Here is a 15,094-nt window from a genome sequence, read left to right as displayed (position 1 = left end):
CTTACCCTGCACTGGAACTCCACATTTCTCGTCCGGACTTGCAAATTGGAAACGTGGATCATATCTGCTCCTGGAATTCTTCCCTCATTGGAGCATTGGGGGAGGCCAAACCATGCCCCCATTTTACGGCACTAGCTGCCAATTTCCAGTAAGTCTTAATATCCCTTTGTTTAAATGCCATTGTTGCCGGAGGTCACCGGTAACGGTTATTGGCTTAGTACAAAGAGGAGAAGAGTCAATTCTCTCTTAACTCTAAATTCACTTTATTCACATCGTTAGATCATCTACATATAGCTTATATGTCTGGTTAAATATAGACATGCAATACTAATACCCAAAACTAGGATCTAAACGCACACCCACTAGGTTTCTCTGACACTCCCTGAGTGGTCACAGAATATAAAAGCTAATACCCGAAAAGGAGAGCTGACGCTGGCCAGGCGTTCCGTTCTCCCTCTCTCGTGTCTACGTTGCTGACGTAGGTTCTTCTGCTTCTGCGATGGTTGGTCTCCAGAGTCTCGCTGCTCCATGCTCGAAATCCTTTCAGTCTTATACTGATTCGTATCTCTTCAAGCTGTGCTGTCTCTCTTCCCATTGGACTAGGCCTGCTTGCCTGATCTGTGGCATCCTCTCCATTGGCTCTGTTCCAAGACTCGCAATATCACCTTGTTCCCCCTTTTCCAAATAAGGACTCATCACATTTCCTTTGTCTTCAAGACAGTCAGCTACTTCAGAACTGTTTCCAGCCAGATCAGACCTTGAGCTCAAGTTTCAAAAGTTGCTCAAGCCAGTGAGCTCAGGTTACTTAAGGTCAAAAGTTGCTTTTACCTGTATCTGGCAGTTCAGCTTCAGCCCCTGGCCAACACCATTTTGGCAAGCTAGGGAGAGAGGTAAGTGGGTGAGGGGATATGGTGAGTCAGGGGTGAGGTCAGGGCATAGTCAGGTGGGGGATAGTCAGGGGTTGGTGGTGTAGTGGAAGATCAGGGGGTAGTTGTGGGGACAAAGGGGGTGGGGAGTTATTTGGAGAAGTGTGGACGTAGTCAGGGGGTTGGGAGTGCAGGGGTAGTTGGGGGTGGAGGGGTAGTCAGTGGAAGGGAGATGGGGGTAGTTGTGGGATGGGGTGGCAGTCGCGGGGTGGGCGGGTAGTTGCAGGGTGGCGGGTTAATCGCGAGATTGGGGAGGGGGTAGTTGGGACAGTGGGGGAATAGTGGGGTATGGCAGTCAGGGGGTAGTCACGAGGTGGGGAATGGGCATAGAATGGTTGGGTAATTGCGGGGTGGAGGTTAGTTGCAAGGTTGGGCAGGGCGGAAGTGGGGGTGTAGTGGGCGGTGGGGAGTAGTCGGGGGGTGGGGGAGTGGGGCGTAGTGAGGGGTGTGTAGGCTTGGGGACCTAGTATGAGGTGGGCATATTTGGGGGTGTGGGTGGTGGTGGGGGGTTGTTAGGTGTGTGGTGCCTGAGGGGGCTAGTTGGGGGTAGTGGGGCTGTGGAAGGCAGTCGAGGGTTGGGGGGTCTGTGGAGGTATTCGAGATGGGGGGTAGTTGGGGTGTGGGAGGTATTTGGGGGTAGCCGGGGAGGTAGTGAGGTGTAGTTGGGGGGGTTGGGTGGTAATGGAGGGTAGAGAGGTTGTGGGGGCTTGAGGTGTAGTTGGTGGGGTGGGAATGTAGTCCAAGGGCAGGGTAGTGGGTGTGGTGTGGGGGGGATTGGGAGGGGAGTCGGGTTGGGGGGATGGTGGTGTTAGTAATATAGATACTGAGGAGTTAGAAGTGGTTTTAATTCTTCTAACTTTTCCTGGGTAACTATTCCGCTAAGACATTCGGAACCATCCTAAGTCTCTGATTTAAATCAGAGTATCGGGTGATTCCCAGTAAAGGGTAATTGCCCACCGGATGTTTGAACTTGCCGGGAAATTCCTCTGCAGTCCTTGCGTGAGCACTTCTGGGGCTCCCCCAGTGCAACTTGTGGTGTACCTACCAACCTCCCAGGTACAAACCCCTGAGATTGCAAGTTCTGGGCCATAGTTTTATTTGCAAAATATTGCTTTCCCCATTGCTACTGATCTCAGGCCATATCATCTTAAGGCAGTGACAAGGGAAGCTCAGACACGGAATGAAGAGTAAGTTAGCCCTTGCTTCTCATGTTGGCAAGTTGTTAAAGTTGTGTTGGGGGTCTTTTGGGATTTAATCATTTGCCTATCTTCTTGGCTAGACAGTGTGATATGGTGGGGAAGGAGTTAAAGAGGAGCAAGGAGAATATATTAAAACAGGGAACATGATAGCAATTAAAATTGATGCAAAACCTTAGGATTAGTTTTAAATTAAAAATCATTGAACCCTATTAGAATGTAAAGCGCTACAAAAGGAGGGTGAAGTACATCTTCAGCTCTGATTATCACACTCACTGTACATTTTCCTAAAAAATTTAACATAGCTTTAGAATAAATATTTGCCCAGACTTTGCTGAAAAAGTAATGATCAGTTCACAGTGTGCACTGTTATCATTACATAAAAAATCCCAGCAATTTAAGGCAAGGAAAACATACACCATGGGGAGAATTTTTAGCTCAGTGAGCGGCTGTGCACCTGACCCGACCAAGCGTAAAATGATGCATGTCAGGCGAGTGTCGCGATGTCATCACGCACTCGCATGATATTTCGGTCGATGGGCGCGCGCCGGAGTCGGCAGCGCGCCTGTTAACAATTAAAAGGCCTACTAAGGTCATTAAAAAGTGAATTGAAAGAAATTTTTTGCTGCCCATCCAATCTTACAGTTGGTTGGGCAGGCGGAAAGGCCTTTGGTTTATTTAGGAAGCTTCATCCACGGGCAGGATGAGGTTTCCGACAGCAAATAAAAATAAAATCAGAATTTTAAAATTGAATTAATAACATGTCCCTGCTCGTATGACAGAGTCACATGAGGGGACATGTTTTATAACATTTTTAACATCTTTATTTTTTATTTTGAAAACTGATCATCTCCCTGAGGCAGCTCCGTGCCTCAGGGAGATTTTCAAGCGCGCACCCACACACATACATAAAGTTTGCGCTCGCCCTCCCTCCACCCTCCCCCCCCATCCCCCATCCCCCCTGCACAGGCAGCGCTGAGCTCTGCCACTCACGTTTCATGCTGGGCGGGCCTTAATTGGCCCACCAGCGCGAAATCGCGGTCCGGCCCCAAACGCGGGCGGCGATTGGCTTCCCAACCGCTCCCGATGAGCCTACCCGCCAAGGAAAAACTCCTCCCCTGTATTTGTGAATCTCACAAAATGCTGGACAATTGCATGGCTCTGCTGTTGGCCCCATAAAAGCTGCAGCTCACAATCAACGTCCCCATGAATGTCAAGAAATATTTGTGTTTTCACTGCCAAAAACAAATTAAACTTGTTGCAGAAAGTTATTGCTGCTATTTCACAGCATAATTAAGGACTGTGTTAACGGAGTAATTTCTGATTCAGACAGCCTTCCATCTTGAAACCAGCTAACAAGAAATGATGATTTTTTCTGCATTTGCTAGATAAAGCTACAGCCAGGATGCAAGTTAAACTGGGGAACACAGAAAAGGAAGTAAATCCTTTACAGAGAGAAAAAAAATCATTCGGAAATACAATTAAATGATAGAAGAGAAAGGAACCAAAGGAAACACAGATTGGGAAGTGTTGTTGATTGAGAATACATGGGCTTGTAACTGGCTGGCAAAGTGAGAAGTATTTCTGACCAGCCGAGACCAAGGTCATCACATTTGATTGGTTGTGAATTGCTATAAAATATCTAGCATTTGTGTATGGGCTGCAGCTGCATTTGGTTCCAGAAATTCATGATTTGAAAAAAAACAATCTGAACCCTGGACTGATGGCTGACTTATTTGTATGTTTAAGTGTCATGTAACTTATAACCGGACATTTCCCAGCCAGTAAATCTGTGATATTTTAATAAGCTTTGTTTAAATAATTAGATGCCCAAGTTGCTACTTCAGAGCTTTGCTAAACTAAGGTTTTGTTGGTTAAGAAGATAAATTATTGGTCTTATTATTTACCAAGGTCCCAGATGTCCCATTGGCTTTGGTATCATTCATACTTACAGCCATTTATGGCGCAAAATTAATTGCAGTGATGGGCGAGAAAAAACTCCAATTTTGTGGTGAGCACCATGGAAGTCTCATTCCAGAAAATTCTGGCAAACGATGTCAGACTTGATAAATAAGGCTACCTAACATCTGCTTTTCTTTCCAAATGTATTGAATGCCACTGTTTTTTGGATGTGAGCATCTGGTGTTTTAGAATTAAATGATTATGACTTTGCAGAATGTACAAGGAAATATATGAGTCATTAGCTCCTAAAGCTATAGATTGAGGGAATTGATGAAAGTGTAGTAGCTTGCTGTTTCTGAAAATGCTTTAGATAAACAGTTGAAGGGAAAAATAATCACAGTACCAATAGGGAAGAGGAATTATAGGTACAAACCCAAGATTTGGCTGGAAGTAGTTTGAATGGGTCCCAAAGAGGATTGAACAATGAGGCATGCTGGATGGGCTGCATGACTTTTTATCATTCTCACCTGCTTATGTCCCATTCAACCATATTTGACTCCTGTGAAACGATGTGTGCACATTGACTACTCAAGACAACACACGTAACACATGTTAAACATACAGAGTGAATTCTTTTTTACTCTTTCACGGATCACAGTGCTACTGGGGAGGGAGTTCCAAGATTTTGACCCAGCGACAGTGAAGGAACTTAGATATAATATTTTGATTTAGTATTATTTATAGATACTAGTGCAATTTAGGAAATAGTGCTGATTGGAGCATAGCAGTTACTCTGCAGTACAGTTTGAAGAGATGCAGAAACCAAGCTGCCAAAGCGTTGCTGTCAGTGTGAGGGTATAATTGCAGTCTGACGCGTTTACATAGGCAGTTCCCATTTTTTGATTTGGACATAAGAAATAATAATACAAGAAGATTGATGCGAAAGTGGGGCAGAGGTACGACCACAGGATTTTGCAGCTGGAAGTGTGTATATCTAAGACTTTTAAAACATTATATAGATGGATATAAAGTAAATAAGAACCAGTGATGGACTTATAGAGAATAGTGAATTTCAAATTTATCTAAAATATATGGAGCAGCTAGTCTGCCACATAAAATGAGTGCATTGAATGAACCAATAGGCCTGAGGCCTGATTGAAATTGGGCCTTGGGCCTTATTTAAATTTGATCAGTATTGCAACCACTGAAGAATCCTGAGTGGAGAGGGCCTGATGCCTGCCCAATTCACCATGACTAATGTTGCAAAGGGGCCCCTTAACAGGCATCTGCTGAGAACAACTAAAAAATACTAAGAAATTTAGTGAGACCAAAGAAAAATGGGAACAACATATAGGGCAAAATTTTGCCCTCGGTGAGCTGGGGCTGGGGCCCGCTCACCGACGCATAAAACAATGTGGGATGATGTCAGGCAGAAACCCCGATGTCACCCCGCTCCATTTAAATTTTCAGGAAGGCGGGGGCACAGCAAAATCAGCTGCAGGCCCGCCGACCTGTCAATGGCCAATTGAGGCCATTGACAGGATCAGTTAACCAATTAAAGGACCTGCCCGTCCAACCTCTCGCTTTTAGGGATTCCCCCCCCCCCCCCAACCCCCACCCGCACAGGGAGCGCATAGCACTTCCCGCTGGACGTCACGCTAGGCGGGCCTTAATTGGCCCGCCCATGTAAAATGGCGGTGCGGCCCCGATCGCTGGCAGGGATCGGCTCCATGCCCACCCACCAGCCCGACAGGCAGACAATTCTACCCATAGTGTTTTCTACCCTAACACGGTGGCAGAAAGCTGGTGGGCATTCCACCCTCTGCCTTCCCTCGCCATTTTCTGGGGCCCTCTCCAGGCTGTCCCCAGAGGGCCGGTAAAATCTGGTCTGTGGCTGCTGAGACCTTTTGCACTAGCTTGTTGATAATAATTCAAATCTAAGCCCTTTAGGAAATTGTTTACTTTTTAAAATTCTAAGATTAAAAGGTAAATTATGACTTTGAAAAGCCAAGATAAGTGTTTAAGGATCTTCTGGATCTTAGTACTCTTTGTGTGGTAATTTATTTGTAGCTGTTGTGGGTGGGTGTACATCAGTAATTTCTTTGTTGTGTTCAAAATTATAATTAGCCAACATTAAATTCATAAGAAGACATTTCTTACAATTGAAGTGTTGTGGAACATTTTTATAAAAAAGCCTCATTTTGCTGAGATGTATTTTTTGTTTTTGTTTTGGATTTCCAGCATCCGCAGTTTTTTGCTTTTATATTCATGAAAATCTTTGTTTATTTGCCTACACCAAAGGATTGACCCCCAGTGGTCAGCTGAGGGCATTAAACATACGCAGAGCTCCTTCCAAAAGGGCAGATGTGAGATTGCGTATTGTTCTGGATTTTCTCTTAAAGAGCACCTGTTTAAAGTTTCCATCCAGTGACATAATACAAAACCACATAGATTGAAGCAAGACCAACTGAACTGTGTGCTTAAATTAATTGGCTGACCAGTCTCATTGTGCAATAAATGAAGGAGGGTTATTCTCTGCTAATCCCAGATCAGTATCCCAATTCATGATGAATACGTTTTGGAATCATTACATTTCTGAACAAAATATTTTGTTTATTTTAGGATAGAACTGAGGTGTAACTTGATGCTCAGTGTAGTGTGGCTTTGTTTAAAAAGAATACAGTTGCGATCCGTATGTGAACAATTCACCAAGTGTGCACAAAAACAAAGCACCTTACATGCTTTGAAAAAAAATACAGCAATAACACTGTATTAAGAATGTCACAATGAAACTGCCTGCTAGATTTGTTGGATGGGACAAACAGTAACTGAATACCTTAATGATATTTTTATGAAATAATTTCATTAACTTGGTGCCTTGCTTTTCTTTTGTCAAATTCATTAATTGTGACAATTATGAAGCCAGGAAAGATCAAAATGAGGTTAACGAGGCTGGCATTAAAGGATTCAGAATTGACACAGCCTTTAAGAGCAGATATCAGATAATGCTGGTTTCTTCTGATTTTCAAACTGAAAAATTGTGTGACATTTGTGCTAACTGTTAAAGTTTTGTTTGTTGTTATGATTCCTGTGGAGATCAACAAACTGAAAGAAGCAAATTTACCTAACGACCATAATGAAAAACTAATGGACAAGATTTCACCTTTCTGTAACTTTTACTTTAACAATCAAACCAAAATCAACATAAACAAAACATGAATTAACAGACAAATCACAGTAAATATAACTTATAAATTACACATTGAATAGTAAATACAACAAAGATAGGTCTCACAGATTTATCAGGCAGTCCATTCAGTGTAAATGGCACCAATTTCAGCCACAAATTCTCTTCAGGTGGAATTCCAGCTCCTTCATAGATTTAGCCACTGATTCTCATCAGACAGCAGCCCCCACGGAACCTGGCTTGGACAGGTACAATCTTCAACACAGTGACCCAAATTCTCCGGAACCTTCTCAGCTTTGCTGCTGTTGATCTTGATTGCATGGGTCCATTAGATTCACCTTTATCCAAACCACACTATATGGCCAATCCTGGTCATTCAAATACTTTTAAAGTAACATAAATAGTGCCAGCAACCTTCTGTTTGCTTTCCTCTCATTCCTGGACCTAGTCTCTGGGTTCTTCTTCTTCAACCAGCCTCTTCTCCCACCAAAACTCAGTCACGTGGCCATTTCATGGTGCACCTCCCCTCCCTGGGTCACGGCATTACGGGTTTTCATGTCCTTTTCTTCAACTGCTGGCTCCAAGTTTGTAAGTATTTTGTGCTTCTGTGCCATTGTGTCAAGTTGGTCTGACCTCCATGTTTACAGCAAGGGAAATGGCAATGGCAGCCCTGCCCTCACTCCCAACAGCTACACCCACTGACTGCGCAAAATGGTGCAGCTACCTGTGGCAGTGATAGTCATGGGAAAGTCTGGGACAATGTCTGCAAGGTATGATTCAGAGTGAGTAGATTGTGCTAGACTTTTGCTTGACTAGTCTGTGGGACAGCTCTCCCAATTTTGACACAAGTCCCCAGATGTTCGTAAGGAGAACGTTGCAGAGTCGACTGAGCAGGGTGTGCCCAACTTGGCGTAATGTGTGTGGCACTACCACCATGCTAAATGGGACAGATTCAGAACTGATCTAGTAGCTCAAAACTGGGCAGCCTTAAGGCACTGTGGGCTTCTAGCAGCAGCAAAATTGTATTCACCTCAAGCTGTAACCTCATGTCTTGGCATATCCTTCAAGCCAAGAGACCATTACCATCAATTAAAATCAAGCCAGGGAACCAGCCCTAGCTCACTGAGGAATATAGGAGGGTATGCCAGGAGCAGCATCGAGCAAAGTTAAAAGTTAGTGCCAACCTGGTAAAGCTACAGTACAGGACTACATGCTACTAAACAACAGAACCAGCAAGCTATATTCAGAGCTAAGTGATCCCACAACCAGTGATCACATCAAAGCTCTGTGATCCTGCCACATCCAGTTGTGAATGGTGGTGGACAATTAAGAAACTAATTAGAGGGAAGGCTCTACAAACATCCCCATCCACAATGGTGGATGAACCTAGAACATCAAAAGATAAGGCTGAAGCGCTTGCAGTCATGTCAGCCAGATGTGCTGGGTGGAGGATCCATCTCGGCCTCCCCATGAGGCCCCCAGCATCACAGACACCAGTCTTCAGCCAAATTGATTCACTCCACATGATATCAAGAAATGGCTGAAGGCACTGGATACAGCAAAGGCTACGGGCCCTGACAATATTCTGGCAATAGTACTGAAGACTTGTGCTCCGAAACTAGCTATTCCCCTGGTCAAGCTGTTCCAGGACAGCTACAACACTGGCATCTACCCAGCAATGTGGGGACTTGCCCAGGTGTGTCCTATGCGTAAAAAGCAGGACAAATCCAGCCAATTACCGCCCCATCAGTCTACTCTCCATCATCAGCAAAGTGATGGAAGGTGTCATCCACAGTGCTATCAAGTGGCACTTACTTACAAAGAAGCTGCTCATTTTGGATTCCGCCAGGACCACTGAGCACTAGACCTCATTACAGCCTTGGTCCATAGGTAAGATGAGAGTGACTGAAAGTGGCATTTGACTGAGCGTGGCATTAAGGAGCCCAAGCAAAATTGAAATCAGCTGGAATTGGGAAAGCTCTCCACTGTATGGAGTCATACCCAGCACAAAGGCAAATGATTGTAGTTTTTGGAGGCCAATCATCTCAGCCCCAGCATATCACTACAGGAGGTCCTCAGGGTAATATCATAGGCCCAACCATCTTCAACTGCTTCATGAGTGACCTTCCCTTCATCATAAGATCAGAAGTGCAAATGTTCATTGTCCTTTTCATTCTCCATCCCAAGACACTGAAGAAGTCCGTATCTGCATGCAGCAAACAAGACCTGGACACCATTCAGACTTGGGCTGATAAGTGGCAAGTAACATTCAGGTCATACAAGTGCCAGTTAATGACTATCTCCAGCAAGAGATAATCTATCTCCCCTTCCCATTCAACAGCACTACCATCACTGAATTCCCCATCATCAACATCCTGGTGGATACCATTGACCAGAAACTTAACTGAATCAGCTGTATAAATGCTGTGGCTACAAGAGCAGGTCAGAGACACGGGAATTCTGCAATGAGCAAATTACCTGACTCCCAAAAGCCTGTCCTTCCATCCGCAAGGCACAAGTAAGGAGTATGATTAAATACTCTCCACCTGCCTGGATGAGTTCAGCACCAACAAGACTCAAGAACCTCCACATTGCCTAGGAGGATGATGGCATGGCTAACTGTACCAAAGGTTGTAGACAGGTTAAAGAGATGAGGAAAGTTGATGAACTGTGGTAACAATCACAGACGATGCTAATTGTGACTTGGATTAGGGCTGCTTCAGTGCTGTGTCATGGGAAGGGGTGATTTCAAACATCGTGTTGTGGTAAAGATGGGCTTGGATTTAGGGAACAACAAAATGCTCAAGGACTTTTAGACAGGAGAAAGGGGAAGTGATAGTTTTAATAGGAAGAGTGTGCATACCTATGGAGAGGTAACCATTTGTAATGTCAATTTGCATGAAAGCCTGGAAGGAAAGTTTGGTGGCCAGTAGCGCAGTGGGAATGGGGCCATAGAAGCAGGAGTTGGGTCTTATGTGTAAGATGAGCTTGGTAAGGATAAGAGGAGGGATGGGAGAAAAAGTAGAGAGAGACATAGGATCTGGGCAAGGGCAAGGGCAGTCTGCAAGAAGGTTTGGCTTTGTGAGCAAGGGAATAGGGGAAGGGAAGAAGCAGCAGAGGCAGCTGAACAAATAGCCTCAATGGTAATGATGAAGTCCATGCGCTCCTTGTGCTTGTTTCCTCCAACTGTACGCATGAGGTGTTGATGGATTTCTTTATTATTAAGATCGAGACCATGCACTCAGCTGCCTTGGCCACCTCCTTCCTTGTCACTAGCCCACCAGGCCACACTTCCTCTGAAGCTCCCCCCTGCTCTTGCTCAGAACTCACATCTTTTTCTGGTTTCTCTCTATCCCTCCTCATGCCTTCTCCAAGCTCATTTTATTCATGAGACCCAACTCCTGCTCCCTTGACGTTATTCCTACCAAAATGCTGACCACTTACCTTCCACTCCTGGCCCCCATGTTAGGTGATACAGTTAATGGTTCTCTCTTCAGGTGTTGTCCTTCATTAAATCTGCCATCATCACCTCTCTCCTCAAAAAAAATCCTTAGCCCCACCATATTTGCAAACTACCCTTCCACCTCCAACCTCCCTTCCCTCTCAAGTCCTTGAATGTGTTGTCGCCTCCTCAACCTACGCACATCTTTCCTGGAGCTCCATGTTTGAATCCCTCCACATTGTACCCCAGCCATAATATTAAAACAATACTTATCAAAGCTACAATTGACATTCTATGTGACTAATAAAGGTAAACCATCCCTCCTCATTGTTCTGCAGTCTTTGACAGGGTTGACCACACCATCCTCCTTGTCCACTGTTGTCCAGCTGAGTGGGATAGCTTTCACCTAGTTGCATTCTTATTTATCTAAGCGTAACCAGAGTATCACTAACAATAGCTTCTCTTCCCACTCCCATAACATTACCATTGGCCTCCTCCAAGCATCTACGTGTTGCACCTTGGCAACATCATCCAAAGTACAGCGTTAGTTTTCACATGTACACTGATGACAGCCAGCTCCACCTCCCCACCACCTCTCTTGATTCCTCCATTGTTGCTAAATTAGCAGACTGCTTAACCAACATCCAGTGCTGGATAAACAAAAATTTCTCCAATTAAATATTGGAAAGACTGAAGCTGTTGGTTTTGGAGTCCCACTCCAAACTCTGTTCCCCAACTACTGACTCCATCCCTCGCTTTGGCAGCAATTTGAGATTAAACCACTCTATTCGCAACCTTGGGTGTTGCGTTTGACCCTGGGGTAAGCTTCTGAGTGCATACACATGACATCACTAAGACCCCCTAGTCTCACTTCCATAACATCACCAGACATTGTCCCTACAGCTCATCTGCTGCTGAAACCCTCATTCATGCCTTTGTTACCTCTAGACTTGGCTATTCCAAACCATCAATATCCTGGGGATTACCAGTGACCAGAAACTGAGCTGGACAAGCCATATAAATACAATGGCTATGAAAATAGGTCAGAGGCTGGGAATTCTGAGGTGAGTAACTCACCTCCTAACTCCCCAAAGCATGTCGACCAACTAAAAGGCACAAGTCAGTGTGATGAAAACTCTCCATTTGCCTGGATGAATGCAGCTCAACAACACTCAAGAAGCTTAACAACAGCCAGGACAAAGCAGTCCACTTGATTGGCACCCTATCCACCATCATGTGGCTAAACTGCAGGAAGCACCTTTTGCCATGTTACATAAAGGGGCCATGCACTTTCAGGTTAGTTACTGGTTTGTCATTACAGACTACTGGCTGACTGGGTGTTTCTTGATATGTTTTGTGACTCTGGGAAGTTCAGCTTGTCCACTGAGAATATATTTTGGTGTTGTACCGTTGTGTGTTACCTCATAAGTGGTTTGGCTGCAGCTGTTGTGTCCTCCAACCTAAGCTTCTGACATTCAATTGCTCTGCCACTCTTCTCCTTGGTGACAGAATTGGTGAATAGAGGGCTTCTTGCTCCCTGGGTGATCGGGGAAGGGCGGGGGGGGGGGGGGGGGGAAGAAGAAGAAGAAGAGGATGTCACTTCCTTTCACTGCCTGGAGCAAGGCATCTAAGGTGGCACGATCTACAAGTCTGGCAGTCATTCCTTTAATTCACAAGTGCTTGCTTCCTTCTGCAGCCAGAGTGCACCTCCCCTTTAAAAGGTGTCAGCTGCATTTAAGTGGTATCAGAAACCCTGATATATGGTCCCACAGACAAGCTTGCGGACCATGGATAGCACGGTTAGTACTGGAGGCATGCCTGAGAGATGATGATAAACAGCAAATAGCATGAATATTATGTGTTGTCTCTTAGGTAAAATGGTCATAATCACATTTCTAACCAGTGTCTTCACACAGTAAGTTATCAAGGAAGCTTCCAATCATTTTTTTAACTATTAAGATCTTGAAGTGATGCACAATGGATAATTCCTATCTTTTCCAAGCATGCTAGGATGATGTCCTTGTATTTCAGGCTGGTTGTTGGAAAAATCCTTGAAACATGATTTTAGACTTCAGCTCCTTCCACTAATGTGGGAGGTAAAGTGGATGAATGAATGCATAGCTCTGGACTAACTCTTTGATGCATTGATTTTTGCTTGTATTTGTCATTTAAAAAACAGAAGAAAATCCTATCCCTGTGGGTTCTGAACCACAATACATTTGGCACCAAAATAGAGAGAATTATTAATCACAGGTCGACACTGACAGCAAAGGTTAAATCTGACATATCGATAGTGGGCAGGATTTTGGGGTCGTTGGGTGGGCCCGGGAGCGGCCGTGAAATGGCCCGCTGCCTGAGATCGACCCCCGACCGCAATTTCATGCTGGCTGACCAGTTAATGGTGAGCCAGCGTGAAAGGTGCGTTGAGAAGCTGAGCGCTGCCGGCATGGGGGCAGGAGGAGGGCGAGCGCTAAAGCCTATGCACGCGCGGGGCATCGCGCAATGAAAGGCCCCTGAAGGCAGGGAGTTGCCTCAGGGAGCTGAAGATTTTTAAAATCAAAATTAAAGATTTTGAAAATCGGAACAAAAGCCCCCACATAGGCCTCACTCACATGAACAGAAACATGATAAAAGTCATGTGAAAACGTTTTCATTTTTTATAAAACTTAATGTCCGGAAATCTCGTGCCACCCGTGGATGAGGTTTCCTAAAATATTCAAAGGTTGCCTTGGCCGATTCGCTTACCCGCCAATTGTAAGGTTGGACGGGCAGTGAAACTAGCACTTAATTAATACTTTTAATGGCCTTAATAGGCCTCTTAATTATCGGCAGATGCGCTGCCAATTCTCTCGCGCGCCCACTGATTGAAATACCACGTGATGACATCTGGACGCTCGCCTGATGTCATTGCGTGCTATTTTACACCCGATTGGGTCGGGCGCGCGTCCGCCCATGGGATGTAAAATTCTGCCCAGTGTTTTTATTAGCAAGCAACTTCTATGTCCTCTGCCAATTAACTAATATTCCTTTATTTTCCTTCTCTGACACAGACAATGAACATGTTTATATGGAACTGATGCAGAAACTCTGCAAGTATTGTCCAAAGGAATGGAAGAAGGAAGTAAGCAAAGTGAGTTGCCAGCAGCAAAATTATTACCTGCTGTTTCACTATAGCACAAAGGCCCACTGTTGAGGCAGCCATGTATTTTATTTATGCAATTGTATATCACTCAAGATTAGGTTTGATGAATTCTGCTTCCTGCTTCCCTGGAATAATAGCTAGGTTGGAAAGCACTGCAAGAATAATGCAGTTAAAAGCTGCTGAGGATGTCCAAAACAGCAAAAACAAAGTTCGTGTGGTTTGTGATTTTTAAAAAATTCATTCATGGGATGTGGACGTCGCTGGCTAGGCCAGTGTTTATTGCCCATCCCTAATTGCTCAGAGGGCATTTAAGAGCAAACCACATTGCTGTGGGTCTGGAAACACATGTAGGCCAGACCAGGTAAGGATGGCAGATTTCCTTCCCTAAAGCACATTAGTGAACCAGATGGCTTTTTACAATGGTTTCATGCTCATCATTAGACTTTTAATTCCAGATTTTTTACTGAATGCAAATTCCACCATCTGCAGTGGCAGAAACATTACCCTGGGATTGCTAGTCCAGTGACAATACCACAACGCCACCACCTCCCCATATTGTCATCGGACATCTGAATTGTGCAGCTCTCCTCCTTTTGTAGGTGTAGCTGTTTTTTTTTAAAGATAATGTAGTTACATCCTTCTTATACTTGCAAGCAGTAATAATGCAGTGAATTTAATCCTATTGGAGATCCCCTCCATTGTGACATTTGTCAAAAATTAGCTAGCTCTGTGTTAAATGCCAGGAGGGGAAGAGGGCACGAGAAGAGAGATTGTACCACAGTGGTGATGGCAACATATAATTCGGCAGGAAAAGACAAACTTGCTACAAAATGCCGATACTGTCCACAATATATTGTGTTCATTGCACACAATCTATTTTGCTTCATCTGAATGAAGGTTACTGGAATTGTTAAAAAGACCTTTCTATTTTCGCTGTGCAATCACCAGCACGAGACATCATAAAACAGCAGAAAATGGCTGCATTGTCTCCTGATGCATCCTCAGTATCAACTTGGCTGTCTAATTCAATTGATAAATGACATCTTAGCAAATATAATTTTTAGTTACAGCTGCACCCAGTGTTAGTGAATGTTTTGTCAAGAGCTGAAATAGGTCGATAACAGTAACACAAAACAAGCTGACAGCAGATTGGCCATTGGTTTTACATCACATCCAGTATTCTTTTGCTTTGACTTCATTGACCAATTGAACTCCTTTATCTCTAGGTTTGATGAGTTACTGTAATTGACATGTAATACAAATAATGTTTTGTAATTGAAACAATAATTCTCTTTGTTT

At 44.3% G+C, this 15,094-nt stretch overlaps 1 protein-coding gene across 4 annotated transcripts in view; it reads left to right on the top strand.

Moving 5' to 3' along the window:
- frmd6 (FERM domain containing 6) overlaps positions 1–15,094 on the top strand; it is a 159,300-nt gene that overhangs the window by 78,286 nt on the left and 65,920 nt on the right. For 3 of the 4 annotated variants that reach the window (XM_041214657.1, XM_041214660.1, XM_041214659.1), the window contains exon 4: positions 13,704–13,783. In XM_041214657.1, the coding sequence (XP_041070591.1) occupies positions 13,704–13,783 (80 nt within the window). Of the gene's footprint in view, positions 1–11,827; positions 11,950–13,703; positions 13,784–15,094 lie in introns of those variants that run through there. The other variant, XM_041214661.1, reaches the window with a different exon arrangement.

This window comes from Carcharodon carcharias, chromosome 20 (genome assembly GCF_017639515.1).
Source record: "Carcharodon carcharias isolate sCarCar2 chromosome 20, sCarCar2.pri, whole genome shotgun sequence".
In the NCBI taxonomy this organism is placed as follows: domain Eukaryota; kingdom Metazoa; phylum Chordata; class Chondrichthyes; order Lamniformes; family Lamnidae; genus Carcharodon; species Carcharodon carcharias.
This window is presented reverse-complemented; position numbering and strand designations above follow the sequence as displayed.